At 47.5% G+C, this 27,349-nt stretch overlaps 1 protein-coding gene across 3 annotated transcripts in view; it reads right to left on the bottom strand.

Moving 5' to 3' along the window:
- The window catches only part of LOC132462696 (laminin subunit alpha-3-like), a 73,037-nt gene that overhangs the window by 22,539 nt on the left and 23,149 nt on the right, over positions 1-27,349 (bottom strand). For all 3 annotated transcript variants that reach the window (XM_060058379.1, XM_060058380.1, XM_060058381.1), the window contains exons 13-40: positions 26,759-26,899; positions 26,132-26,269; positions 25,827-25,964; positions 25,491-25,543; positions 24,580-24,679; positions 22,160-22,212; positions 21,909-22,014; positions 21,163-21,262; positions 20,861-21,017; positions 19,663-19,801; positions 18,821-18,963; positions 18,039-18,142; positions 16,260-16,416; positions 15,618-15,781; positions 14,859-14,967; positions 14,646-14,743; positions 13,125-13,323; positions 11,080-11,206; positions 9,673-9,815; positions 8,729-8,844; positions 8,117-8,328; positions 7,380-7,584; positions 6,706-6,850; positions 5,901-6,041; positions 5,385-5,546; positions 4,924-5,025; positions 4,739-4,822; positions 3,217-3,447 (exon numbers count right to left, since the gene is read on the bottom strand). In XM_060058379.1, the coding sequence (XP_059914362.1) occupies positions 3,217-3,447; positions 4,739-4,822; positions 4,924-5,025; positions 5,385-5,546; positions 5,901-6,041; positions 6,706-6,850; positions 7,380-7,584; positions 8,117-8,328; positions 8,729-8,844; positions 9,673-9,815; positions 11,080-11,206; positions 13,125-13,323; positions 14,646-14,743; positions 14,859-14,967; positions 15,618-15,781; positions 16,260-16,416; positions 18,039-18,142; positions 18,821-18,963; positions 19,663-19,801; positions 20,861-21,017; positions 21,163-21,262; positions 21,909-22,014; positions 22,160-22,212; positions 24,580-24,679; positions 25,491-25,543; positions 25,827-25,964; positions 26,132-26,269; positions 26,759-26,899 (3,767 nt within the window). The remainder of the gene's footprint in view (positions 1-3,216; positions 3,448-4,738; positions 4,823-4,923; positions 5,026-5,384; positions 5,547-5,900; positions 6,042-6,705; positions 6,851-7,379; positions 7,585-8,116; positions 8,329-8,728; positions 8,845-9,672; positions 9,816-11,079; positions 11,207-13,124; positions 13,324-14,645; positions 14,744-14,858; positions 14,968-15,617; positions 15,782-16,259; positions 16,417-18,038; positions 18,143-18,820; positions 18,964-19,662; positions 19,802-20,860; positions 21,018-21,162; positions 21,263-21,908; positions 22,015-22,159; positions 22,213-24,579; positions 24,680-25,490; positions 25,544-25,826; positions 25,965-26,131; positions 26,270-26,758; positions 26,900-27,349) is intronic.

Here is a 27,349-nt window from a genome sequence, read left to right as displayed (position 1 = left end):
CGCTTCCAAACTAACCCTGGTACGGTTCGCTTGTGATGTGAAAGCGAACGCACCTCGGCCCGATCCAGTTCTACTAGTGACAGCATATGCCTCTTTGGACGTAACAGGCACCCGCTCAGCCGCGCACATTATGGGATTTTTTCTTTGATTAGCGGTAACTCCAAGACTAGCAGCAAATTGTCGGACAGTCTGGGAATTTGGACAGACACCAACATAAAACGTGTGCTGGAAAACACACATTAAAAGGCTGATGATTGAACGATGTTTTCTCTCTCTCTCTCTCTCTCTCTCTCTCTCTCTCTCTCTCTCTCTCTCTCTCTCTCTCTCTCTCTCTCTCTCTCTCTCTCTCTCTCTCTCTCTCTCTCTCTCTCTCTCTCTCTCTCTCTCTCTCTCTCTCTCTCTCTCTCTCTCTCTCTCTCTCTCTCTCTCTCTCTCTCTCTCTCTCTCTCTCTCTCTCTCTCTCTCTCTCTCTCTCTCTCTCTCTCTCTCTCTCTCTCTCTCTCTCTCTCTCTCTCTCTCTCTCTCTCTCTCTCTCTCTCTCTCTCTCGCATGAACATACCCTTATAGTCTTTGTTCCACTACAGCAAATTACATAAAATAGTTCACTTTCAGGGAGACTTGGGCCTAACACATTCAGCCAGTTTGAACAGAAGAACACACCAGAATAGGCCTGTTTAGCAAGCAGGATTTGATGCCGCATTCCTACACTTATAAAATGCAATTCATTGTGGAAGTATTGTCCAAGTTTTCAGAATACAATACTCAGATTGAGTGATGAAACGGAATATGTTAAATATTACATTTTTGGGCATGTATTCTGTATTCTGTAACTGGATACATTTTAAAAGTATCCTTCCCAACACTGGATATAGGATACACTAATGTAAAGTAGATAGGACACACTAATGTACAGTAGATATAGGATACACTGATGTAAAGTAGATGGGATACACTGATGTAAAGTAGATAGGATACGCTAATGTAAAGTAGATATAGGATACACTAATGTAAAGTAGATAGGATACGCTAATGTAAAGGAGATAGGATACACTAATGTACAAAAGATGGGATACGCTAATGTAAAGTGGATATAGAATACACTAATGTAAAGGAGATGGGATACGCTAATGTAATGTAGACATAGGATACACCCATGTAGTAGATATAGGATACACTAATGTAAAGTAGACAGGATACACTAATGTTAAGTTAATGTAAACTAGATATGATACCCTGAAGTAAAACATATAGGATACCCTAATTTAATGGAGATAGGATCAGAGTTAGGCTCTTGGGTTACAGATGATAAATACTTAGGTTAAAGTGTCGGTAGAGAATTGTGCGTAGTGTGAAATCAGTGCTGTTTATATTTTTAGATGACTGAGTAGCTACAGGTCAGCGATGGGGCAGACACTAGCCAGCACAGACATTTGATATGGGGGTAACCAAGCGCAAACCGTTTAGTAATTATGAGCACTTCCATGGCCAGCAGCCAAGCTTCAGTGAACAGGGCACTTTATTAACCTGATCCTAACGGTCTCTCATTTCTTCTTGTACAATTCTTTCAATTGTCGGGAAGCAGCATTCAGGGAATTAAATGTGTGAAACAACAGCAATCTGTAAGTTTACTTTGCTAGGTGAGAGAAAAGGGAGTGATGAGCGCATGTAAATAAGTATGAAAAAGTAACAAGAGACGATGAAGAAATAAGCCAGTGCAGGGAATAGGTAGCCAGGAGAGGCCTACACCAGAGGGAGATGCATGTAGGGGTGCACGCAGCGCATTTTCTTGGTTTCAAAATCTCTTTGCAAACTGATGTTGTTTACGTTCAATTTATTTTCTATTAACCTGCATAAATAAGATGTTGGCGCATAAGTCTACTATTTTGGATCAAAGTGCCTGTCCACTGATTCTCCAGCATGATTCTCTAGAGATACTATTATTTTGCAATTTAGGTCAGTATTGACTTTGTTTTTCTTCATGCTGAAACATTCTAGCTGGGCTAGAACGGATCTCAACAGGACAAGCTATTGTTGAAGATCAAATGAAATAGGTAATCAGAACAAAAAGTTCAGAATGTTGATACATGTCTTATCATGTCCTCCAGAATGAAAGATCACAAATCGAGAATTGAAACGATAGTCGCTGCTTGAAAAATCGGACCTCACCTTGGAGTTTATTAATTATGATGATAATTAACGATGTCTACATAACGTAATAGCACAAATAATGGTTTGAAGATGCGTGTACCCAGATGTGGGAATAAAATCTTCTTGCGCAAGACTGTCATGAACTTTGATCAACTCAGATCGGTTTATCAATCTCCGTTGGTAACTTAATGGTTGACTAATTATGTGATGATTCCAACGACAATCACCCATCTTTATACCCAGGTGGAAATGTAACGGTGTTCAGCTGTAGAACAAATCATATTCATGACAAGGACTCCACTGGTCTCAATCGAAAAACCAGTCGGGCAGCAGCACACCCTATAAAGAGCCGCCATCGTTTTGATCAATATTTCTACACAATAGGCGAATTACAAAGTAGCCATACCCTCTCCCTAACTAAAACACAATTCAACTAAATATGTTTCACAGTCGACCCAATGGATACAACATTCAAAACGCTGCGTAGGGCGCTGGGCAGCAGTCACAAGCAGCTCCAAACTGTGTGACCAGCTGTGTGTGGCCGAGCTGCGTTGTGGGTTTATAGCATATTGACGAGCATAACATAGCATAGCTTGATTAAAGTGATTCGATCAAAATCAAGAGAAAGGGCTCAGCTTTGTGTCATATTTATGTGGAGCAAGAAAGAGTTTGGGTCCAAGAGAGACGCCAAATCTCTCTTTTGGGTCTTCAAGCTGAACAAGATTGCGAACCCCTCTACAATTCTTTTTTAAATAAAAACATATATTCTGAATACATCAATATCTGTGTTAGCAAACTTTTGAAGCAATTATTGAGAGTGCATGTAGAGATGGGTTTGTATAGCTGTATGCATGCTGGGCAGAAAATCCAGTTAGCTAGCGAGCAGTAAAAAGTGAGTAGTGAATTAATGCTAGCTCCCCAATACTTAAATGGGTAGGACTCAAAGAGGTTCACAAAGAAGACTTTCCGCGCGATAAATGACCCTGTTTCCTAGGCGCCACATTGGGGTGCTTTTGAGACCAAGTTAAAAAGTAAAATCAGAAAGGACACGTTTTGCCGTCTCCTCACCTGACAGGAGTCTCCGGCGTACTCCGGGGGGCAGACGCACTGCTCCACGCTGCCGGCCGGGGCCCCGGGGCCCCTGTCTGACGCCGTCTCCAGGCCCACCTCCCCCAGGCTGAGGCGCTGGCTCTGGGTGAAGTAGAGGCCCCGGATCCTCAGGCCCTCCAGGTCGGCGAGCACCATCATCAGCTCCTCTCTGGACACGGGCCTGTTGGTCAGAGCGTGGCGCCAGAGCCCCTGCACCCACGGACAGTGAGTTCATTTTATTACACTTCGTTTCATTGTATCTCTTACTGTTGTATTTCATCCTGCCAATAGTCTGTTGAATCTTTTCCCCTCTGGAAAGCGGTACAGGGCTATTATGTCCAAAACATCACGACACCTCCACAGCCCTCCTAAATAACTCTTAAACTTGGACACCATTGCACTTTAATTTTATTTAACACTGCACTATCTCCATTCCTGTTAATTTATTGCTCATAATGGTAATGTTTGTCCTTGTATTGTGTTTTTGTCTTTCTGTTTTACTGTGTGTTGCCTGCATGGAGAATACCAATTCAAATTCCTAGTATCTTGTATACATGGCGAAATAAAGTTGAATTGAATAGAATTGAATTGAATTGAATTGAATTGAATTGTTTCCATTGTTAGGCATTCTGCATGGGATCCATATCAACATCTGAAGGGACTGCTTCGATTGATGGATTTAATATTGATGATCCCTGTTTTGGGTCCTAGGTGTTATAGTAGTCCACAGGTCAGGAGAAAAGCTACTCTTTAGATGTTCTTCGGATGGGTTGTACTATTTACTATTAAAATAATGTACGCACTTATTGTATGTTGTACGTCTTTGTACTTAGAATTAGTACCTAGCGTTGGTTTTGCATCTTATCCTCGCTATCTTTGTTGTATACGGGGAACGGGTTAACCTAGAAATTGTTAGTGCTTGGCACTTGGTTCTATGAACATTCTTACTGTACCGACAGTGAAATATTGTTGCTCTTTCTTCTGACGAATGCACTTATTGTATTGCTTTGAATAAAAGCGTCTGCTAAATGCTCTTAATGTTAATATAAATGTATTTCTTTATATTTACTTTCTTTCTTGTGTGTTGCATGAATGTATTTTATAAATCGTCTGTATGGATGGACAACCAGTTTACAGCGATGACAATACAACGGTCAGCGAAGAGTCATGCATACTAAGATAAGCACAGGGTTAACGGTGTTCTTCTGTAATCTAATGCAGTGGTCAAACTTTTTCTACTAGTCTTCCCCCTCTAATATATTTTTTCTTCACTGGTAGAAAACAGAAAATACGGAATATAAATAATGTATGTGCGTTCTATTTGGCAGTGTAAACATGAACATTAACAGGGTTACGTTTCAAACACTTCTCTCGATCTGTCTCGCTTTTAGAATTTAACTTTAGCTTTACATTTTCTGAGTACCCCCTGCAGTACTCCAAGGTACCACTAGGGGGAGAACCACTCGTCTAATGCATGGGGACCGTCTGGAATGAACCTCACCTCCACAAGCTGGACTCGACCGTGATGAAGTCTGTCTGGCGTCGGGGGATCCGTACCCTGGTGGACCAGGGTCATGCCCTGACCCTGAAGAGCACACCACAAACAACCAGCGTCAATATATATGGATGAGTGAGGCGGGGCGAGAGAGATAAGGGGTTAACAGGAGGAACCGAGAATCCACATACACTGAGGATGATGTCGGGGCTCCTGTCCATCAGCTTCATTCCTTCAGCGGGAACGCCGAAGGATTTGGACTGGAAGGTCAGGAAGCCCCCGTACGATAACACCTAGGGGCCCAAACAGTGATAGACGTCAATATTAAACCACTCAATCGAATCAATCCATCCAATGTTGATATGGTGCCCATACATGGGATTAACATGATTAACAATAAGTAATACAATGAAATAGACTGTATACAATTAATTCACTTTCATAGTGAAGTGTGAGTTGATGTATTGTATTATGTTTAAAACTTGATCGTGTATGCAAAATAATATTTAAGATAGATAATATACGAATAAAAAAGTTCGTATATATCTGATATAAAAATACTATTTTAGCAGACAATACGCAATGCACCAGCTGTCTGGAATCAGTTCTGTCCTGACTGAACACAAAAAGGGAACCTGTTCCAACGACTCACTCTGTCCCCCAGGTAGGAAGGTGGCGCCACCCAGTGGAGGACCTGGGTTACGGGCGACAGCTCCTGAACGTCTGCCACCACCGTGTTGCTGGCTGGGTTCAGCGTGGACGCCACCTCATTCTGGTCGGGCTTCTCCAGGCGCCAGTCCCGCATGTCCATGAACTAACGGTGGAATGACGGGCATGAGGGAATGTGATCCGAGCTGATGTGTGTGTGTGCATGTGCGTGTGCGTGTGCGTGTGTGTGTGTGTGTGTGTGTGTAAGTGGTTTACTGTTGGTCAAATGCAGTAGCAGCAAAATGAGTAATCTGAAAACTGCTGGTTTCCAGAGTGGTACACACACTGGTACACACAAAAGCACGCACACAGGCACACACACACAGGCACACACAGGCACACACACACAGGCACACACAGGCACACACAGGCACACACACACACACACACACACACACACACACACACACACACACACACACACACACACACACACACACACACACACACACACACACACCTTCCCCCTGTGCTTGCCGGAGCTCTGACACTGGTCGGTGGCGCCGAAGCAGAAGCAGCGCGTGCATCCGTTGGGGTTGGAGGGCTCGAAGTGGAAGGAGGCGCCCTCGCAGACGTCACAGCGGGCTCCCCCGACGTTCCTCTGCGAGGGCGGGGCCACACGACAGTTACAGCCAGGGTGGAGCACCGGGAGCCACCAACCGCTCGTTGACATTGTTGCCATGGCAGGTAAAGAGTGCGAGTACAGAGTACACACTGCGTTGAGTGGGTTGGAACATCCAGCAACCGAGGTGCATTTGAGGACAAACTGTCTTTGGCTTAGTCTACACTTTGGTTGGTAAAGCAGATTGACCGGGTACAGATTAGAGCAACGGACTCATCTGTTTTGTGTGAGATTCATATTAAGATAGTCTAGTGGTACGGCTTGTTTTACCAATTTAAATTTACATTTAGCAGACGCTTTTATCAAAAGCGTCCAACAGCCCACACATTCAGGGTTAGGTGCCTGCTCAGGGATACCACTACACTCCTACGCTGGAGCCAAGAAGTTCCTGGGATCCAACTAAGCAACCTTTCCGTTACAAGTCAACACGCTCCGCCTCCTGAGCTACTGCCTACCCATGATGCATAGCACAATCCATAGCGCCATCTCACTTCGGTGTGCACACTCTTAACCTCTATTCGGCGAATTGCCCCTATCTCTTATATCAGCAGCCCGATCACCAGGCTACGTGTTAACCTTTAGAGTAAGTCTAATCTATGGTAAATAGATCAACCCGCTACCACACTATGTGCAGCCCTCCTACCTTACAGAGACACCTCCCCGTGTCTGGGTGGCAGACCTCCGGCGTGACGCCGCTCTGGTCGCAGTCACATGGCCTGCAGTCCGGGTAGCCATGGTAACCGGCGGCACAGCGGTTGCACTGCCGACCTCCGATCCTCGGCTTGCAACTGCAAAAAAAAAACGAACAATTAAGTGCAGGGCAAGGAGTTTTCACTTGGTTTTACATCGTTTTTATGGTTTTATGGTTAGGGTGTCATAATATACGTCAAACTGCCCAGGCCTCAATATAAACTGTGATTGCTGTTTCGTGCCTCTGGCTTTTGGGACGTAGTCGCATATAAGCATTGCTCTGCATGGCCGCAGCATCAATGGATCAACCATTGTCTGTCACTCATTCACCGTATCCAATGTTCAAGTTGTTGCTGACGCTTTAAGCGAATTACGACCATTCATTCACACATCGACGGCGGATTCAACCACGCAAGGCGACAGCCAGAGGTCAGGGTGAGGTGTCTTGCTCCGGGACACCTCGACACTCGAGCTAGGAGGAGCCAGGGATCGAACTAGCAACCTTCCGGTCACCAAACCAATCTAACGCCGTACACAACTCGACGGTGACTTTAACCGTTCATCCCTGACCCTAAAGCCCTGTCTTTGGCTCCACGTGATTCATCGGCGCACGCCTGCTCCACCCACGGGCACTGTCCGGTGACGTTGTCGCACTCGAGGCCCCCGGAGGGCCGGACGCCGGTGGGGGAGCAGTCGCAGCCCTCGCAGCCCAGCAGCGGGTGGAAGCTGAAGGTCTGGCTGTCGCACACGTCGCAGGACGGCTTCACCGTCTGGGGCGGGCAGATGCAGCGGCCCGTCACCTCGTCGCACAGGCGGCGCCCGCACTCGCACGCTGAGGACACACACGCAGACACACACACACACAGACACACAAGCACACACACATACACACGAGACATGTCGTTCAATAGAAGGAGAGGGAAAATGGATGGACGGATCCTTCCGTTGTGTCTTTGTATCCTCAATTAGCGTGTTAGTGTTTTTTCTTATGATTTAGCTTATGAAGCGATTATGAAGCATCTTTGAGCACTGGGAAAAGCGCTACACAAATTTGATCTATTATTATTATTATTTCAATTTATATTCAAATAAATTTGTACAAATTATTAATTTGCCATTGTGTCTGCCCAGTGCTTCCCAGCCTCCTTTGTACTACAAGCCATCCTAGAAGGGCATCCCAGTTAATTGTCAGCTGACCTCTCATTGGTTACTTCCTCTACACTTGGGTTATCAGGAGTAGTAACATGTGTGATGTGTCTTAAGAGTTAATAGGCGATTGTGAATGAGGGTTCAGTGCTTTATGTCGCCTGTATTCTGATCTCAGACCAGTCAGGGGGATTTGCTAGTCTTCCGTGTCCACGTACGTCTGCAGTAAGGGAAGCCGTAGTATCCCGTGGCGCACTTGCTGCACCGTCGGCCAATCACGTTAGGCCTGCAGGTACACTGTCCTCCGTCCGGATCGCAGGCCGGCAGTGTGGTACCCGATTCGTCACAGTCGCAGGGGAGGGCTCCATCGTTATAGGCTGCAACCAGAGAGTGGGCGGAGCTTCTGCAGAACTCTGAGGACGTCCTGGGGCTAGAGAAACAAGGGAAACGGTTCACTACACGACACTCACAGCAAGAGGGCGCTACTCACAAAACAGGTCAGCTGTGTTTAGGATTAAGTTTGTGGTTGAGCAAAACATTCCTTACCTTTTTCTGAGGTAACGAGATTCTTACGACATTAGCATTACGTTATCGTTTGCCTCATAGAATAATTGTCTATGTATTTTAAGGTTTGGGATTTTTTATTGAAATTATAACAGTAAATTCAACCAGATGTGTGAACAAGTAGAGTTAGGCATACATCTCAATTTCGTTATATGGCAATTATGCTATGAGGCAAACATTGTGTAACATTTATTATCATATTAAATTTATATATTTCAGAATTCATGATGTGACATGCACATTGGTCAAAAAGGAGGGAAACCTACTCAATATGGAATCCCTCGCCTCGACAGCGTGTGATGAACTCTGCAGACTTGTTGAGCGGCTTCTCTCTCAAGAGGTCTGGGCTGTAGCTGTCATCAGCCACCACCAAGACGTAGTCCTGGAGCAGACCAGAGAGCTAGCACATAAATATCACAGCAAAACACTGGTAAAAAATATCTCTTTGAATGTTAGTACGAGAAATTGGACGCGCACCTCCGTAGTTTGGAAGTGAGACACTCAAAAAATAGAAATTATAAAAATTTGATTTTATGATATATGATAACGTATCTTGTTTGGTTTAGTTTCAGGGTAAAGCTAATGAAACAGTGATTGAGAGAGAGTGCATGCGTGTGTGCTTGTGTGTGTCTGAGGCTGCCATGTAAAAAAAAGACCCCTCATGCTATAGCACCACACAGAAAGAACCAGACAGTTCAACCTACAAAACTGGGCAAGACCACACTTGTGGTCTTTATGTTCAATGTGAACTGTGAACATAAAGTTCAAATGTAACTTTCAAGGGGATAATTTACACATTGGTCCAATTGAAGTCTATAAAATGTGTTACAACATGAAAAGATGTCCCTGTTCTATTAATGCAAGCCTTAGTGCTGCAGCTGGGGATATGTGTGTGTGTGTGTGTGTATGTGTGTGTGTGTGTGTGTGTGTGTGTGTGTGTGTGTGTGTGTGTGTGTGTGTGTGTGTGTGTGTGTGTGTGTGTGTGTGTGTGTGTGTGTGTGTGTGTGTGTGTGTGTGTGTGTGTGTGTGTGCGTGTGTGTGTGTCTGTGTTGCTAGCTTTGTTTGGAAAACACTCATAACTAATCCGACTAGCAGCTGCACCTGTGTTTACCCTGCTTTGACACTGTGAAGAGAGCTGATTGTTCAACGGTGTAAGGAGGGCAAGGATGATTGGTGCTGTCGTTACGCTCTACGTTGAACCGGAACTGACCAGAGTGAGTGTTTTTCCGGGGGGGATCTTGACTGTGATGGTGGGCTCTCGCCCCCCCTCGAACTCCAGGGCGATGCGGTTGCTTGCGACCACCACCTCCCTGCAGCCTGACACGCTGGGGCAGAAGGACGCATCCACCGAGCCTGGGGGAGAGAGAATATATAGCAATATAGCAGAGAGAGGGCATATAGTAATGGAGATGAGAGAGAGAGGACATACAATAATATAGAAGAGAGAGAGAGGACATACAGCAATAGAGAAGAGAGAGAGAGGACATACAGCAATAGAGAAGAGAGAGAGATGACATACAGCAATAGGGAAGAGAGAGAGAGGACATACAGCAATAGAGAAGAGAGAGAGAGGACATCAATGGAGAAGAGAGAGAGATGACATACAGTAATAGAGATGAGAGAGAGAGGACATACAATAATATAGAAGAGAGAGAGATGACATACAGCAATAGAGAAGAGAGAGAGAGATGACATACAGCAATAGAGAAGAGAGAGAGAGAGGACATACAGCAATAGAGAAGAGAGAGAGAGGACATACAGCAATAGAGAAGAGAGAGAGAGGACATCAATGGAGAAGAGAGAGAGATGACATACAGTAATAGAGATGAGAGAGAGAGGACATACAATAATATAGAAGAGAGAGAGATGACATACAGCAATAGAGAAGAGAGAGAGATGACATACAGCAATAGAGAAGAGAGAGAGAGAGGACATACAGCAATAGAGAAGAGAGAGAGGACATCAATGGAGAAGAGAGAGAGAGGACATACAGCAATAGAGAAGAGAGAGAGAGGACATACAGCAATAGAGAAGAGAGAGAGAGGACATACAGCAATAGGGAAGAGAGAGAGAGGACATACAGCAATAGAGAAGAGAGAGAGAGGACATACAGCAATAGGGAAGAGAGAGAGAGAGGACATACAGCAATATAGATAAGAGAGTGAGGACATACAGCATAGAGAAGAGAGAGGACATATAGTGATAGAGAAGAGAGCATACAGTAACAGAGAAGAGAGAGAGAGGGGATACAGCAATAGAGAAGAGAGAAAGAGAGGACATGCAGTAAAAGAGAAGAGTGAGAGCAGTAGCAAGTTGAGAGGAGCACTAATCCCAACCACTCCTCCCTGCATTCATTACATAAAAGGAAGAGTGTGCGAACCCTTTGATCATCTTGAGTCATGGGACAGGAACGTAAAGGGTTTAATCTGCGCTCAGGGGAGAATTACGGCCTTACCGGTGAAGCAGGAGGAAGAGGCCACACAGCCAACATCACAGAGCTCACCAGACAGACACATTGAAACGTCTCCCATCGACCTACTCCCGATTGGGAATAGTTCCTGACGGGAGACGTTTTTAACGTGATCAACTCCCAAACGAGGGCTCGGTCATCTCTCACCGTTCCAGGCGCGTCCCGCCTCCACAAGGACCCCCACGGGGAAGGAGGGGTGCTCCGGCTGGCGGTAGTGGAGAACCACCACGTATCGGCCTGGCACTGGCACCCTGGGGCGGAAGCTGATCTCCGTCTGGGACAGAGGGGGGGGGGTCGTTATCCTGACGTTAACAAATAACAGGAGGACCAAGGAGTGCTTGGTGGACTGGACGTTAATTAGGTTTAAGGGGAGCAGTGTAATGTCTAATAAATGAAGCGTAGCCCTTATGCATTAAAGCAATGACTCAATACAGCCGATTCACTATCTGCACTATCTGTTGTTACTTGATAATAGAGATCATATTTTTATTTATTTTTTTATTTACACATATATATATATATATATATATATATATATATATATATGAGCTAGGGTAGGCAATTCATTTTATAAGCTTTTTCTGTCCTTATTGTTTAAATTTACTTGAAATTCTGACAGGGAATAAAAAAATCGAACTCGCTGACAAAATAAATATGTCTGGCTGTTGCAGGCCTGTAATAAGCCCGTCTGTCAGCCTTCCTACCCAGTCAGCTCCTGCACACACTGTGGATCAACAGGGCTAGCCAGACCTAGCCTATTGCTAAAGCTAGAGCTATGCATGTGTTTTGGGTGAGTGGCTTTTTAAAGGCGTGGCCTGGCTGGATGGATGCTTTCAAAATCCAGCTTAATCTGGCTGGTTTCTCCAAATTGCCTACCCTGGCTTTAATAATTACAGTGAGAATGATAACAAAAGTAAGAGAAAAGCACTGATAGTCCATGAGCCAGGAGGGTTGATTGGTATCATTGGGGGGACAAATGCTATCATTGTTTTTTGGCAAGGTACACACCCCTAGTACTAGAAAAATCACCTTTTTCAGCTCATGTAGTTTCTAACCCCTGAAGATAAATTCAGTTTTTGAAATCTGGTATATATCTGGTTTAGGCTCATGGTAGGGAATTGTCAATATTCCATAATATAGTGCTTGGTATCGTTGGAAAGGAGACCTTTTAGGCTTTCATTTGAGCCCAGTACTGAATCTGTCTAATAAACACAGAGGTCACATGACTTCTTTAAACCAGAAATAACACACATTTTCTCGTAATTTCCGCCTAAACTGTATGCTTTCTTTTATGCCTGGGGCATGAAGGAACATGATAAGGGACACAAAACTCAACAACTTCAATACTCAAGGCACTCTGATGATTCAGAAAATGTATAATATACCCATACTATTTATTTGGGAGAGTTGATTGTGAGATTGTGGGTGAATATCAAAATACATGATAGAAACACTTTGTTAAACCCATTACAAGTGTTATGTTGACAACACTATTGAAACAATTACTTTTATTACAACTGTACATGAATAAATAGGCCATTTGGCCCTGGACTAATAGGGTATTTTGGAATAATTTGTACATTCTATTTGCTCCATTCTATTTTGAAGGCTTGTGCTGGCTGCACAAGTCTAATTTAAGGCTCTCACAAATAAATAGTATGGGTATATTGTACATTTTCTGAATCATCAGAGTGACTTGAGCATTGAAGTTGTTGAGTTTTGTGTCCCTGGTGTTCGTTCATGCCACAGGGATAAAAGAAACCATACAGTTTAGGCAGAAATTGTGAGAAAATGTGTGTTATCTCTGATTTAAAGAAGTCATGTGACCTCTGTGTTTGTCAGACAGATTCAGCCCTGGGCTTGAATGAAAGCCTAAAAGGTCCCCTTTCCAACGATATCAAGCACCCTATTATAGAATATCGATAATATCCCTACCATGAGCCTAAAGCAGATATACACCGTATTCCAAAAAGCAATTTATCTTCGGGGGTTAGTAACTTCATGAGCTGAAAAAAGTAATTCAGCTACAGGCCTGCACTGCTATCGTGATTTTTCTGGTACTAGGGGTGTGTACCTTGCCAATAATCACTATAAGACTTTGTCCCCCCAGATGATACCGATGGCCCACATTTGGGGCCCTGGCTCATGGACTATGAGACGGATAGTCCACTGATCAGGGCCAGGGTGTGTACCTGTGGAGACTTCAGCAGCACCCCTTCGCTGGGGGGTCCGGTGAGGGGCAGCAGCCCGGTCTGACGCCGCAGCCTCCAGTCCTCGCCCTCCCTCCGCTGGGGGGACCCCCCCTGGGACGGGGACCTCCGGCCCTCCCTGGCCGCGTCCAGGACCCACGCCGAGGCCGGCCTTGGGAACTGGCTCGGCAGGCAGTACTGGCTGTGAGTACGGAACCACAGATCCAACATGGCAGGCGTAAGTTAAAGGATAACTTGGATCCTGTTTTCCCGTTATTTTGGCTGCATGGGACTAATGCAGACCATTATTTTTAAGATTGGAACAGTATTGAGCGAGAACACTGAAGTCAACTTTGACTAAGTCCTGTTGTCCTGTTGTGAAATCCCGTTGTTGCAGTACAATCTCAGCCCTGCTCCACCCAAATCATTGTGATAACACTAAACTACACATTCTGTAGTCAAGCACTACAAACTCTTGCTAGATTTCTCCTTAAGCGAGACTCGACAAAATCACACAGACCAGATCAAGTGAAAGTTAACAAGAAGTTATATTTTTCTGAAGTAAACCTTTCGATCATGTCAGACACTTATTTTGACAATCCCCTTCAAAGGACGTACATTGGCAGTGTGCTATTGCCCCCAAAGGATACGATTTCGTGGATTACAGCTGCGGCATTCTCCCTTGATAATTAGCCAATTTAAGAAATTCTCTTCCGCATTCGTCCCCTAGCCTCAAAATTATGGGAAAATAGGGTCCAGGTTGAAACGTCTCGAAGTTCATCTCTAAGCCTGCCTTTGAAGGCACAGCTTGGCTACAGTACAGAACAATGTGACTCATTAGCGGTGGAGGTCAGGTGCCGGCCGGAGGTTGTGACCTTCTCTATGAAACAGCATTAATCGGCCAATATCCCTAATCCGCCCTGACACCCGATTGAGTATGGTAGACTTTTGTGAATGTACAGGAGTACACACGTCACAGGCAGGCATGCATGCCTCAGGATTAATCAGTATGATCTCATTCACATTTTCCTGCTCCACTTCCCACTCCCTTGTTCAATTCACAGTTTCACTTTTAAGATAATGTCTGAATTGAATCTATATCACACACTATCGTGTGTGGGGTCGACCTCAAGATGCAACAGCCTCAGGTGAGTGACCCGTGTGGGCCAGAGGAATGCACACACTCATACCTGGAACACAGCTGTTGCTGCTAACCCTTCACAACAATAACAACGCCAAGGCAATCGCTCACTGTCCAAGCCTAACCCCGCCTATTTTTCAGATCTCCCCCTTCACATGGTATGGTTTGCTATTATCGGAGAGCAGAATCCGAACTGCGACGTATAATAATGACCGTGGAAACTCAATCAATCGTCGAAAGATTGATGGATTTTATCTATGATCTAAATTAAAAAAAATGGTTGCACAATCTAGATATTTCTAACGTATAAACATGGGTAAACGGAGGCTGGTTCATTCATGGAGCATGGAACGGACCTACAGTCAGACTGAGACCAGACGTACCTGTCTTCAGTGAAGCGGCCGTGGACAGAGACACAGAGGACTCTGGGCTGTACGTAGTCCATGGAGAAGTCCTCCGCGGGCACCGCGTACACCTTGAACTACAGGGAGGAGGGCAGAAACACCAAACACGTCATCGGATACATAATCAACCCCCGAAGGAAGGAACATAACCACGACGTTCCCATCGCTGATCCGAGCCGCAGGGTGTCCTACCAGCAGGAAGTTGGCGGAGGAGGCGTGCAGGAGAATTTCGTTGCGGTGCTCCAGTTGTAGGAACGCCACCCGGCTGTTGCCGCCCACCGCCACGCTCCGACACAGGAAACTGCGGCGGTACGGAGTAAAATAACCAGTTTATTCAAGTGGGAATCTCAAGGTTTCTGGTGCCTTCCCATTAGTAACACCTTTGGCAATAACCAGTAGTATTCTCCCAGAGATACAAAGAGTGACCCCCAGTTTGTAGCGTTAATTATACTGCAAATGCAAGGGATTTCATCAGAGGGCCGTAGGCTCACCATTGTGTTACCTCCTCATTTTGCGATAGTTAACAGATTATTTACAGGAAAACCTTCAAGATTGCCACTTTAAGGGTCAATTTAAAATAACATGATGGGGTTTCTACGAGACCTGAGATGCCTGAGAGACTAATAATACATATATATTATTTTTTATGCTCATTTCTATGAGCATACATTTTTATTAGGTAAAATTGAAAAGTTCCAAGCGTATGGATTCATTGGAATAACAACAGAAACAACAAAGTGTAACTTTGCCAAAGACTGTGTTTATCACAGGTTCAGCGCTAAAGGCTGATATATTTAGACCGCTTATGTCATAAAAGCGTACATTCTCCATGAGAGGGCGGTCCTTATTAATTACAAAAAGGTAAGAGTATAAAGTGAGCCATCGGATAAGAGCAATGTATAACGTATACGGAAACCAAGAGCAGGTCCACAGCGTTCCCGGCCGTCCTACCTGTAGGAGCAGCTGTAGATGTTGGCCCGGGCCTGAATCTGGTCGCTGGAGTGGCCCGTGAGGACCAGGTTCACGTTCTGGACCATGTCCGCCTCGCTCGCGTACTCCAGGACCACGGCGTGCGGACCGGGACGGGACACGCGCAGGTTCAGCTGCAGCGTGGACTAGACAAGAGAGACACACACACACACACACACAGGATGAGGTGTACCATCGACTGTTTCACATCACTAAGACCACCAAACTGTTCAAGACGTGTTCCCGATTGCAAAATAAGGGTGTGGATTGTTTTTCAGGAATGGGACACATCTGCCTGACAGTTCCACGTCGATGCACTACAAATCAAACATCGACACACATTGAACAACAGTTTAATCAAACAATCAACCTTTCGTGTGAGCGTCTGTGTTTGTGTGTATGTGTGTGCGTGTGTTTGTTTTTCTGACTACATGTACGTGTTCCGGCGTGTAAGTGAGTGTGCGTGCGTGCGTGCGTCTGTGCATGCGTTTGTGTGTGCGTGCGTGCTTGCGTGTGTGTGTGTACCTCTTTAACTGTGTGTCTGTGTGTTTTCCTGTCTCACTGCATGTGAATGTTGGTGTGTGTGACTGTGTGACTGTGTGAGTGTCTCCCCCTCTGCGCTACCTGTCTCCCGCTGAGCGTGGCCATGGGGGGGTGCTCTGGGGAGAGCCGGCGGACGCGGGCCTGCCTCCTCCGGCGGCCCCCCCGGGATGAGAGCCGGCCCTGGGAGCCCAGCACCCAGCTGAAGCCGTTCATCCCCACATGCTTATACAGCAGACAGCTGGGAGACACAAAGAGAGGGGAGTGAACCAGGGAGACTCAGGGAGACACACAGAGAGAGGGGAGTGAACCAGGGAGACACAGGGAGACACACAGAGAGAGGGGAGTGAACCAGGGAGACACACAGAGAGAGGGGAGTGAACCAGGGAGACACAGGGAGACACACAGAGAGAGGGGAGTGAACCAGGGAGACACAGGGAGACACACAGAGAGAGGGGAGTGAACCAGGGAGACACAGGGAGACACACAGAGAGAGGGGAGTGAACCAGGGAGACACAGGGAGACACACAGAGAGAGGGGAGTGAACCAGGGAGACACAGGGAGACACAAAGAGAGAGGGGAGTGAACCAGGGAGACACAGGGAGACACACAGAGAGAGGGGAGTGAACCAGGGAGACACAGGGAGACACACAGAGAGAGGGGAGTGAACCAGGGAGACTCAGGGAGACACACAGAGAGAGGGGAGTGAACCAGGGAGACACAGGGAGACACACAGAGAGAGAGGGGAGTGAACCAGGGAGACACAGAGAGACACACAGAGAGAGGGGAGTGAACCAGGGAGACACAGAGAGACACACAGAGAGAGGGGAGTGAACCAGGGAGACACAGAGAGACACACAGAGAGAGGGGAGTGAACCAGGGAGACACAGGGAGACACACAGAGGCAGAGACAGGGGAGGGAGAGAGACATAGAGACACAGAGAGACAGAGAGAGAGAGAGACCGATATAGAGCGAGAGACACGCAGAGAGAGAAAGAAAGAGAAAGACATAGAGTTTCAATGATCAGAATGTCCAAACATACAAGGTTAAGGTGAAATTTACAGGTCTAATGCCGCTTTTCCACCGCACATGTAGCTCGACTCGACACGACTCGACACGACACGACTCGACACGGTAGCAGCACGGGTGCTTTTCCACCGCAAAAAGTACCTCCTGGACGTGGGCGGGGTCGGCTGCGTGAAAGGGCAGTGACGTATTTGTGTACGCGACGCAAACAACACATACGCAACCCACACATGGACAAAACCCACATAACAACAATGGAGGACATCGATCACATTACTATTATTAGCTGGCATGTTGAAGAAGTTGGAGAAGTGGAACATGTTGGCTGCGGCGCTGCTATGGATGTTACCAGCATGGTTGCCATGTCGCTCTCGTGACTTCGTCACACTCTCTGGCCAATCAGTCGCCGGCCGTCTGCCGACGTCACCTTTTAGCATCGGCTCAGCTCGCTTGGAACCTAGAGCGAGTAGGTACTAGAAAAAGCAGCCACTTCAGGTACCAGATACCATGGTACCGCGGTGGAAACGCAAAAAATGCGAGCTGAGTCGAGTCGTGTTGAGTCGTGTCGAGCTGGTACCATGCAGTGGAAAAGCGGCATAATAGTCCCCCAAAAATATAAATAAATAAATACATAAATATAAATATATTTCTTTAGTATTTTACAAATTTTAATTTCAACAAATTTGTACAATGCCAACAACGACCTCACCTTACACTAATTAACCTATTTAGAAGTGTTAATGACATAAAGTGCAGTAAGTGCTGCAGTCCCAGTGGTTTAATCATTCTGTGTTCGGCCTGTCTATAACCATGCAATGGAAAGTGCGTAGACGTACTTGGTGTCTCCGTCTGGACTGGGTGAGTAATTGCAGGGCTGGGTGATCTTGTCCTGGAGCAGCGGAGCTTGGTAGAAGTCTCTGGGCAGCAACACCAGGTAATCCTACACGGGGAAACAGAAACCCCATTTAGTCCAGGCACGTCTGGTGAACCTGCATCACTCTCCCCTCAGTGGTTTCTCGGAGTGAGTTATTCTGCAGCGGATTGATTGTGAGTTAATGATCGACTATTCCCTGGTGTTCTGTATCAGTTTAGAAAAAAGTCGATAGCTTAAGTTAATATACTGTTTGTAATGCTCTGACTTTCATAGTTGGTTTAAAATAGCTTCACAAAATAAAAGTTCTGCTCTTCTGTAATGTGTGTGTGTGTGTGTGTGTGTGTATGCGAGTGTGTGCGTGTGTGTGTTTGTGTGCATGCATGAATGTGCACATGTGTGTTTGTATGCGTGTGCCCTTGTGTGTGTATATGAGTGCGTGCGTGCGTGCGTGCATGTGTCTGCGTACGTGTGCGTGTGTGTGTGTGTGTGTGTGTGTGTGTGTGTGTGTGTGTGTGTGTGTGTGTGTGTGTGTGTGTGTGTGTGCATGTGTGTGCATGTGTGCATGCATGAATGTGCACATGTGTGTTTGTATGCGCGTGCCCTTGTGTGTGTATATGAGTGCGTGCGTGAGTGCATGTGTGTGCGCGCGTGTGTGTGTGTGTGTGCATGTGTGTCTGTTCGCATGTGTATGAGTGTGTGCGTTTGGCCTGCATGCGTGCGTGTGCGTGTATGTTTGCCTCTCACCAGCAGCACTCCCTGAGCCCGGATGTGGATGAACCAGTTCCCGGGGGTGAGGACGAAGGGCTGGGCGAAGCCGTCCCCGGGGACGGTGAGGAAGGCCGGGCCGGGGCCGGCGGGGAACACCACCTCCTGGCTCTGCTGGGACCCTGTGGCACAACAGCCAGCCAACAGACCCCTTCAGAAAGCTACCCTCGGTCCCAGGGCCGGAGCTCGGCTGAACACAGCGAGCTAGCACAGGCTCTAGGCCGGTTAATCATCACACAATTCAATTTAAGGTATGTTACGAATTTTTGTAAAGGTATTGGGGGAAATGGATTAGTGACGCTAGATAAAACTCTGAACCACATTCAGCGCAGCAACTGCCCAAAATGTGTTTAAATGACTTTAAACTGACATCACGTTTTTAGGCCCAATCCCATTTCTACCCGTTACCCCTCCCCCCTTCCCCTTACCCCTTCAAAACAAGGGGGAGGGGTAAGGGGAAGGGGTAAGGGTCCGGGGTAGAAATGGGATTGGGCCTAAAAACGTGATGTCAGTACATATGCGTGTGTGGTGTGCATGGTTGTTTGCATGTGTGTGTGTGTGTGTGTGTGTGTGTGTGTGTGTGTGTGTGTGTGTGTGTGTGTGTGTGTGTGTGTGTGTGTGTGTGTGTGTGTGTGTGTGTGTGTGTGTGTGTGTGTGTGTGTGTGCATGTGTGCACGTTTGTGCTTGCATTTCAATGTTAGACAGGGTTGTGTGCATATCACACACCACACGTATTTGTGTGTGTACGTATGTGTGTGTCTGCGTACCTTGTGTGTGTGCATGCACACTTGACCCCCACCCTGAGACCTGGTCGGCCTTACCTGGGGCGGCCCTGATACCGGTGGCCTCCACCGTACCGGTCACACTGGACCCACTGGGGTTAGAGTAGCGCAGCACCAGCCGGTACCAGCTCTCCCTCGCCTCCCTCCCCTCAACATGCACTTTCACTCTGACATCACTCTGCAGAGACAAGGGGGGGGGGACACACACAGCCGGGTTTATGGAAAGAGAGAGGGAGTGGAGAGGGAGGGGGGGGGGGGAGGGGAGGTGACGGACGGACACTTTGAAGAAGGCGCAGGTTAAGGCAGGTTAGACGTTTAAAAAACGCGCAAGCCAAGCAGTAAAACCAAAAGATGTTAAGGAGGAGTGAGCTGATTACTAAACACCCGATAGAGGCGGAGACAAGACAAGGGGGAAGATGACTAGAGGGGGGTGGAAGAGAGGCCCTGACTTACAGTCGCAGCAGGCCTGAGAGCCTGCCTCGTCCACCACCAGCACGCTGGCACGGACCCGCGTCGCCTGCTTGCTGGCTGGGCGGAGGCTGGCGTTGGCGTAGGCGTAGCGCATTACAATGAGGAAAGGGCCAGGGAAGCCTACGACCAGGGGTAGGACCACCTCTGGCTGAGGAGAGACAGTGATATAGAGCACTATAGAAGAAGACCTGGCACAGCCACAGCCACCGTGGTGGAATGACAGCAAAGAGGAAAACACAGAAGAAAAGTGGGGCGGTTTCAGAGAAGTTTGAAAGAAAAAGGGGTTCGATTATCGCCGATACTGATATACCGGTTGGATTTGACCACATGTGGTCAAGTACATATAGTGGCATTATTACGAATGTATTCTGAAGAACACTAAAGGCTTTTAGCTAAAATTCAAAATTCGAAATTAATTGCCATTAAAATGGCAATGTCGACGAGACGTTAACAACTTGGTGCCAGTGGCGACTTTTCCATCGAGCATTCAAATCTCAAGCAGAACCAATCAGTGCCTCGTTTTACCCTCCCCCAGCAGTGGTTGTCCCACCAGAGAGGTCATAGTGGAGCCATGAGAACGAAACAGAGATCTTTTGGTTTGCCGATTCAAAATACATGTTGTGAAGACGCAGGTAGGGGGATGCATCTTGCTCTAGAATGCCTGCAGGTCTGAGGTGTAGCCATTGTGTCTCGAACCCAGTATCTTTCAGCAGGGAGTCAAGCCCCTACTGGCCCCGCCCCCCTAAAAAGTCAGAACCACACCCACCTGTGCCGGGGAGAGCACGGCATAGCCCCTCCAGCTGAACCCGGGGAACACCCGGGGCTCGAACCCGAAGCGCACTGGCCGGGAATTGGGGGTGACGCCGTCCTCCACCTCATACTTCAGCTGGTGCAGGCTGGGAAAGTAGTGGCTCGGAGCCGGCCTGAGAGACACGGGGGTGAACGTTGAGGCGCGAGAGTCGTATCGTGTTGTTGATACGATGTGCCTGTCGTCACCATGACAACTCGAGTGATGGGGATGACGCAACGTGATGTCATAAAGCATGTGAAAACAAAGGGGTTGCTTACAGAGAGCAGGTTCGGCCGACTATGTTCTTCCGACAGCGACACTGGCCGGACCCAAAGTCACAGGCCATGCTGGTAGCTCCGCCCACGTCACACTCACAGCCTATCAGGGAACGGATAGGGTTAATTATTAGATAATATATGATAAAGTTAGACTGAGTCAATGGTCTTTGAACGGATGATTAGTTAGCTAGTTAGTTATTAGGAGCGTCTGTATTGATTCAGGGACCATCTGTTAAGGCTTGTATTCTTCGGTTTTCTTATGTTGGATAAGCTGATTTATAATTCTTAAGTTGCTACTTCTAACCAAAACACACTTCACACTTCAGACATGTTAAATATCCGACTCACTATTTTGATGATTATTTTTTCACCAGCAGCTATATTGTTGGTTCAATATTGTCACTCAAAGTAGTACTTTGATTAAGGCCCAATCCCAGTTCTACCCCTTACCCCTTCCCCTTACCCCTTCCCCTTACCCCTGCCCCCTTCCCCCTTACCCTTCCCCCTTCAAAACAAGGGGGAGGGGTAAGGGGAAGGGGTAAGGGGTAGAAATGGGATTGGACCTAAGGCCCAATCCCATTTCTACACTTTACCCCTCCCCCCTTCCCCTTCCCCCTTCAAAACAAGGGGGAGGGGTATGAGGAAGGGGTAAGGGGTAGAAATGGGATTGGGCCTAAACCTTCATATCCCATCACTGGGGAGGCTGTACCTCCCACCAGCCCCGCTGCCGACTAGCGTTGGAGTACCTTGACAGCCAAAGTAGTTCCTCTTCTGCGGCAGGTAGAAGCCTTCCTTACAGGTGTCACAGGACGGCCCGCACGTGTGCGGCTTACAGTGGCACTGTCCGCTCTTCTGGAGGGGGGGAACCCATGGATGGTTTGGTTATATATTTACTTTTTCTATTTATTTATTTGGACATTCATTCAATCGTCGTTTTGTTACTCAACAAATGGTTATAGTGGCCTCTATTCTGTAAAGACCTGGCCGGCCGACTCACCTGCTGGCATTCCCCCACACCACTCAGGGTCCCTTTCAAATCACACATGCACTCTGAGGGGGAACAGAGAGAGGGAGAGAGAGGGGGAGAGGGGGAGAGAGGGAGAGAGAGGGAGAGAGAGGGAGAGAGAGGGAAAGAGAGGGAGATAGGGGGAGAGAGGGGGAGAGGGAGAGAGGGAGAGAGGGGGAGAGAGGGAGAGAGAGGGGGAGAGAGGGGGAGAGAGGGAGAGAGAGGGGGAGATAGGAAGAGAGAGGGGGAGAGGGAGAGAGAGGGAGAGAGAGGGGGAGAGTGGGAGAGAGAGGCAACAAAGTTAAATCCAGAGGTGTGTGCACGTGTGTGTGTGTGTGTGTGTGTGTGTGTGTGTGTGTGTGTGTGTGTGTGTGTGTGTGTGTGTGTGTGTGTGTGTGTGTGTGTGTGTGTGTGTGTGTGTGTGTGTGTGTGTGCATGCTTAATAGGGCCCTTCCGCTGTGAATGGGCGTCTGATTACAGACTTCTCTCACATTCACGGGTGAAAAGCGACAGCTCATAACCTCCTACCCCGGTTACCCATGCACATCAAAGCCCCTCTGGTTAGATGTCACAACCCACAACGCCTGCCACAAAATCGGAATAAAACAAAAAAGCAGAACTCTGTGCAAACTCCGGGCCGCAGTCCGCCACACAGAAGGGCATTCCTGGGTTATTACGAAGGTGGTCTTTTCTTCTGGCTCCTTCCGCGGTGGAGTTCCTGACAGGCCGCCGGTGATAACATTCTTGCGGTGTTCCGGAGCAGAGCTGTAACAGTAGACGGGTATCTGGACAAAGCCTCAGGTTGTTCCCTGTCTCGCCTGCATAATGGCAGCAGCAGCAGCAGCAGCGTGTCCACTCTCCCACTCGTTAGGTTTTCCGATCTCGAAGATAAGACGAAGGAGCACTACTATTTTGTTTTTTCGCCGATGCTGTCGATAGAGTTGCTGTTATTGTTGTTGTGGTTGTTGAGGGGCTACACAGTCTATGGGGACAGCAACATTACATTTTTTATGCATTAAATATTTAATATACGTTTCTTTTTGCCGTTTCCCAGGAGCCTTGAGGCCCCCACTCGTCTGAATACTGCTCCCTGTAGCAATCAGCCAACCAGTGTTTGCCTGTATTAGTATGTTTCAGGCCTCCCCCGGGGGCGCCCTGGGAGCCGTTGACAGGGGTATGTTGACACATCCTCCCGGGTGAGAGAGGGAGGAGATCTACCGTCCGCCGCGCTACAGAGCGCCACTGAGGCGTAGCGCAGCTGGAGAACACAAATAGCGTCAGGGAACCAACGGCTAAAGGCCGATTTAGGGTCGTTTTAGACGCAGAGACGTAAGCACGTAATTTACACAAGGGACTTGTTTTAGACAAGTTTTGATTTACGGTTCCTTTAAGGTTCCTTAAGGATTGCGCGTGTTGCAAGGGGATTCTCCGCCAGAACAGTAGGGGGAGCAACGAACGAATCTGTGGGCGTGGAAGTGGAAATCGCTGGCTTGTTTATATTTATGCACTTCCAGTATTTTCGACGAGAGTAGCAGTAGCTAAGTTTAGGTTAGCGGTCTTTTTCCACACTCTGAACGATGTTAAGGTTGAGTCGAAGACCGGAAATGTGAGACTCCTGAAAGGATGTGGTTAGCTGGCCAATCACAGTCTTTGCGAGCTGCGTAGGGCCGTAGTGTTTTAGTCGCATAGTCAGGAATTTTGGGCGACGCACTTAAGCACGTAAGGGGGGATATTTTACCGCGCAAGGGGGGGTTATGTATCTTACGTGCTTACGCGTTACGTCTAAAACAGAGCATATATCGGCCTTAACAGGGAAATGACGGCTAAAACGGTGGGCTGCAAGTGGGCTGCCATGTTTTACTTTCTGTTTTTGTTCAACTTCTAGGCCGGTTAATCATCACACAATTCAATTGAAGGTATGTTACGAATTTTTGTAAAGGTATTGGGGGAAATGGATTAGTGACGCTAGATAAAACTCTGAACCACATTCCACGCAGCAACTAAAATGTGTTTAAATGACTTTAAGGCCCAATCCTATTTCTACCCCTTACCCCTTCCCCTAACCCCTCCCCCTTGTTTTGAAGGGGTAAGGGGAAGGGGGAAGGGGAAGGTGAAGGGGGAAGGGTTAGAAATGGGATAGAGTCTAGTTGCATAATCGATTCAGGTCTTGCGCTTTTTTCCTAAAACAACTTCCGGAACTGGGAAGTATATAATATTTTCCCTCTGATGTATAAATAATTCCCATTCGGTTGGAGCTGGGTCGTGAAGAAGAAGGAACTTCCGAAGTTCCGACGCAGCTCCTCGGGCTGAACTTCTGCAGTATCAAGTATCTTGACAGACGTGTCCCGTTCTTTGAAGCCCCTGAATGAAGAGACCTCCCTCCTGACGGCTCAGTGCTGCTGGCCTCCTACCTGTGCAGCCCTCGGGGTTGTCCATGGTCAGTTTCCAGTAGAGCGGTTTACACCGGCCACAGAAGGTTCCCTCTACGTTGGCTAGGCAGCGACAAGGGCCCTGCCAGGGTAGGAAGAGAAACGACAATCCATCATTCAGACTGGAATGTAGGGCTGATCAATTCATTGCATGGAATTCAAAATCGAAATTGTGCCCTCCACAATAAGCTTATAATTTTTAATTGTTTTTAAATAGCGTACACTGTACGGCTTCAACTCAGCAGTACACGTGCATTGACGTTAAGGAGACTTCAATCTTTTTTGTAAATGGGTGGTCTGAGGTATTACTACGGCTACATATGTGACGTGAAGTAATGTTACGAGTTGGCTGGGTTGGCAAATTTAATCGAAAATCGGTCAATCCCAATGAATAAACGCAATGACATGTTTGCACACACACACACACACACCCTACACACACACACACACACACACCCTACACACACACACCCTATATGCCTCTTGCCCTGAATGAGAGTACATATAGTGTTAAGAGAGATAATGGACAATGATGACATAATGGACGAGAGAAAAAGTGTTTATATATATATATACATACATATACAATTGTAGCCATGGCAATTGGGAAATTAAAAAGCTGTTTCTAAAAAACATCCGGAATCACATAGGAAGTAGCATGTCTGTTGTGATTTCACCAAATTAAAAAAGGCTTCCTTGATGACTTCCGAGGACAACAAAAGCAGACCCTGTGGTACAGCGCGCCGGATGAAGGTTTGGCAGCGCCGGGCGTTTATCAGCCGGGTGCCCCGTCCACACCCAGAGGCCCCACACCGCCATGTGTTGTCTGGGCTGTAACTCTGGCAACTCGCACAATACAAGGCGTGATTAAGGGTGGGTATTAATAGACCTACCGTTTGAGGATGGCTGACATCTGAGCCTGCAGGGTTACACTGTCTTATGGAGGCTGGAGAGAAAGGATGGGTGTAAACAGACGAGGTGAGACACTGGGATCCATAATGAAGTGAGAATTCATGCAGCAGGATGAATCGTACTCTGTGAGCTTTTTCATCAATGTGTCATAGCACGAGCGCATGCATTCTTAGCACTGGGAATCAAACCCCTAACTCTGGAAGGGTCAATGCAATGCCCTCCTAATTGCGATTCACTTGACCACATGCTCCACTTTTCACAGGTTAATCAAGACGAGCTGCTGTTGTTTAGGGCTGTAAACGTCGCGGTGGGTTTACTTTCACATTGGGGGAACTGAGGCCCCCATCCAGCGCATCGATCACACCTCTGGCCGGCCACCCCAGGGTTACACAGACACTGGCCGGACACGTGGTCACACGAGTCCCCGTAGGAGCCCTCCCGTAAACACTGGCAGGCTGGGTAGAGAGCACGGGACGCACAGGGGGGAAACACACATGAGGTGAATAAGCCTTTTTTCACACGGTAACTGTGATACATTGAATGGTCTAGGCTTCAAGCGCATGTGTGTCGGGGCACTGATATATTGGGCACTCTATGGGGGGGGGGGGGAGCATCGACTCACCAGCACAGTCCGGGTAACCATAGTAACCCTGAGCACACCGGTCGCAGCGCTCGCCGGCGTAGTTGCCGAGGCAGAGGCATCGGCCGGTCGGGTCGCAGGCGGGGGGGTCAGCCGCCCCGGCCCCATCACACCGACACTCTGAGGGGGGGGGGGGGGGGAGAGAGAGAGAGAGAGGCAGGGAGGGAAGGTTGGGGGGAGAGAGAGAGAGAGGGAGAGAGAGGCAGGGAGGGAAGGTTGAGGCTTCAATCTAATGGGAATGCATTCATATCGCAGACAAAGTCTACGCCAGGGTTTTATTTGATCTATATCTGTGCCAAGCCCCCCCGAGCCCCCATTGACTCTCTTTGCACACCTGACAGTCATCTGCAGACTCTTTATTTTAGCATATTTTAAAACGTAGCTGTGGCTGTGGTCAGAACCGTCTCTCTCACCCTGCCTCTCGCAGGAGAGTGGTGCCTTACACTTCCGAACTCTGTTCAAAATCTTTACCCTTGATTTAAGCTATTCATCATTTTCTTAGATCTTTAACTATGTAGACGCATTAAAACATAACCTCACTTTACACAACAGGAAGTGCATTTTCTAGGTTAAAACGTAGCTTCAGCCGCGGTCAGAAGCGTCTCTCACCCTGTCCCTGGCAGCGGGGGTAGGAATGGTGTCCGGGCCGGCACCGCTCACAGTATGCCCCCTCCACCCCCTGGCTGCACAGGCAGCGTCCCGAAGCGTCACACACGTTGCTGACCGTCCCCCGGAAGTCGCAGACACACTCTGCTCACAACAGAGGAGACACACTGATCACCGTTACGGTCACGGGCATCCGTGCTGATAGATCAATGGAAGCAGAGAATACATTGAACACCGAGGGAGGTATAGTTGATAAATAGCATTGGTCAAGTCAAAGATCTTTCTTGAATGTTTCTGTAAAAGTATTTTGAATAATTGTCGTGTACGTGTGAGGGATGTATTTATAGATAGTGCTGTCGGACTGGGGGCAGTATTGATGAGGGAAGAGATTCCATGCTCCAAATCATTAACTCTTGCCCTGACCCAGTCCCTAGTTTATAAAGAACACTGCTAAACGACTTTTGGCAACTTCTGTTCCTTACTCGGCTCAAACCCTGACCTCAAAGACCGAATGTTTGCCAACATCATGGGCCCACTAATAAAACAGAATCCGCCCAGCGGTAACTGGACATCGACAAGAACGTCCCACGCTGA

Source organism: Gadus macrocephalus, chromosome 8 (assembly GCF_031168955.1).
Source record: "Gadus macrocephalus chromosome 8, ASM3116895v1".
Taxonomy (NCBI): Eukaryota; Metazoa; Chordata; class Actinopteri; order Gadiformes; family Gadidae; genus Gadus; species Gadus macrocephalus.
Note: the sequence above shows the minus strand (reverse complement) of the source record. Positions and strands in the feature narration are given on the sequence as shown.